Source organism: Alosa pseudoharengus, unplaced genomic scaffold, assembly GCF_046254945.1.
Source record: "Alosa pseudoharengus isolate Yale_2024_CS ecotype anadromous, Long Island Sound unplaced genomic scaffold, YU_APseudo_1.1 YU_APseudo_1.1_scf_10, whole genome shotgun sequence".
Taxonomy (NCBI): domain Eukaryota; kingdom Metazoa; phylum Chordata; class Actinopteri; order Clupeiformes; family Clupeidae; genus Alosa; species Alosa pseudoharengus.
Window position 1 is genome coordinate 37,691,626 of NW_027468565.1, and position 2,500 is coordinate 37,694,125.

Below are 2,500 nucleotides of genomic sequence, written 5' to 3' on the forward strand. Positions count from 1 at the left end.
AGTCGGCTATATAATATATTCAGGGGCGGGGCTGCATCGATGTGTCTGTTTTCCTTGTGGCAGGCGTCTGTTGCGTTCCACGCGTTCCACTGGCCAGGGTCCCTGACCGTCACGCATTCCAGCCGGTTTACAGCTTGTTGTGAAGCATTTGCCAACGGCCAAGCCTCTTTCTCTCTCTGTCACACACACACACACACACACACATACACACACACATACACACACACACACACACACACACACACACACACACACACACACACACACATACACATGTACAAAGTAGACACATGTCACACATATGCTCCAGGACTCAGAAAAAGACACTCTCAGTAGCCAAGTGCGTTTACAGTAAAGGAGGATTGGGAGGATTTAGGTAATTGGTGGCTGTGAAGAGTGCCAGCGCCCAAACCCGAGAGTACTGAACCAAGGACAGGTCAGAAGAGGCTAATGAAGCTCGTGTTGACCCTTGACCTCTCTCTTGAACGTACAACAGCCTGGCACGTGAGCCCAGAGACGAGCAGTGGAGCCTGGCACAGCTCAGAGTCCAGCTTAGGGCTCCATCTGCACAGCTCAGAGTCCAGTTTAGGGCTCCATCTGCACAGCTCAGAGTCCAGCTTAGGGCTCCATCTGCACAGCTCAGAGTCCAGCTTAGGGCTCCATCTGCACAGCTCAGAGTCCAGCTTAGGGCTCCATCTGCACAGCTCAGAGTCCAGCTTAGGGCTCCATCTGCACAGCTCAGAGTCCAGCTTAGGGCTCCATCTGCACAGCTCAGAGTCCAGTTTAGGGCTCCATCTGCACAGCTCAGAGTCCAGCTTAGGGCTCCATCTGCACAGCTCAGAGTCCAGTTTAGGGCTCCATCTGCACAGCTCAGAGTCCAGCTTAGGGCTCCATCTGCACAGCTCAGAGTCCAGCTTAGGGCTCCATCTGCACAGCTCAGAGTCCAGCTTAGGGTTCCATCTGCACAGCTCAGAGTCCAGCAAAGGGCTCCATCTGTACTCTGGACAGCTACAGTGTTACACTCTGGGGGCATGAACATGGGGGCTCATGAACATGCCCCTTAGAGTCTAGCAGCATAGCTGCCTGGTAGCTCTAGCCGTTGGCTGCAGCAACTCGAGCTAGGTAGAACAGATTGTTTTTGTTTTTTCTGTACCTCACTGCTGCTGTCTTAAAGGCACCCTTAATAGTTTTTTTTGACCTTAACATAATGTTTCCAAAATCATTTTGATGGCACTTCGGCCATTGTCTGAGGAGTGGCCCTCTGTAGGGGATTACTGACCTACTGTAGCAACTTACTAGCTTCGGGGAGGAAACTGCCCCGCCCTCCCCCTCCGAAAGCGAAACGCAAAAGAGCTGCTATGCTCTTTCTACAGACTGCTGTTGGTGCATTGCCTCTATATTGTATCAGAGTTATGTTCATACTTAGTTGCAGAAGACACATATTTAGATAATTCATTATTGTGCTTCCCAACTAGAGGGGGACCCTGAGAGCCAATCTTCTTTAGCTGAACGGAGTACAAGAGAACTCATCTGATGAACATATCCTCAGGCTGAACTCTCTCATTAGTGTTTTCTTCTTCTTCTCTCTCCCTTTCTCTCTCTCTCGATCACTCTCTCTCTCTATCACTCTCTCTCTATCCCTCTCTCTAGCTATCTGTCTATCTCTGTCTGTCTCTCTGAAGAATAAATGGGTCTATTTGAAAGCCTCTGTCTCTTTGACATTCTCTTCTTTCTACGCTGCTCTGGTCTGTGTGACTGTCCAGTCGGGAGATTTGGACATGAAGTTGAAACTCTCTCTCGCTCTCACTCTCTCTCTCTTTCTCACTCTCTCTCTCTCTCTCTCTCTTCCCCTCCCGCAGGCCTGCAGCATCAGGGCATCTTCTCACTCTCTCTCTCTTTCTCACTCTCTCTCTCTCTCTCTCTCTTCCCTTCCCGCAGGCCTGCAGCATCAGGGCATCTTCTCACTCTCTCTCTCTCTCTCTCTCTCTCTTCCCCTCCCGCAGGCCTGCAGCATCAGGGCATCTTCTCACTCTCTCTCTCTCTCTCTCTCTCTTCCCCTCCCGCAGGCCTGCAGCATCAGGGCATCTTCTCACTCTCTCTCTCTCTCTCTCTCTCTCTCTCTCTTCCCCTCCCGCAGGCCTGCAGCATCAGGGCATCTTCTCACTCTCTCTCTCTTTCTCACTCTCTCTCTCTCTCTCTCTCTTCCCCTCCCGCAGGCCTGCAGCATCAGGGCATCTTCTCACTCTCTCTCTCTCTCTCTCTCTCTCTCTTCCCCTCCCGCAGGCCTGCAGCATCAGGGCATCTTCTCACTCTCTCTCTCTCTCTCTCTCTCTCCCGCAGGTCTGCAGCATCAGGGCATCTTCCGCGTGTCCGGCTCTCAAGTGGAGGTCAACGACATTAAGAACTCTTTTGAGAGAGGTGGGGCCACGCTATAGTCTTTCATTCAAAAACACACACACACACACACACACACACACACACACACACACAGCGTATTTCT

General features: G+C 51.5%; 1 protein-coding gene across 1 annotated transcript in view; it reads left to right on the plus strand.

Moving 5' to 3' along the window:
* srgap1a (SLIT-ROBO Rho GTPase activating protein 1a) overlaps positions 1–2,500 on the plus strand; it is a 116,615-nt gene that overhangs the window by 86,862 nt on the left and 27,253 nt on the right. Inside the window, exon 12 of the mRNA XM_076299220.1 lies at positions 2,341–2,418. Within this exon, the coding sequence (XP_076155335.1) occupies positions 2,341–2,418 (78 nt within the window). The remainder of the gene's footprint in view (positions 1–2,340; positions 2,419–2,500) is intronic.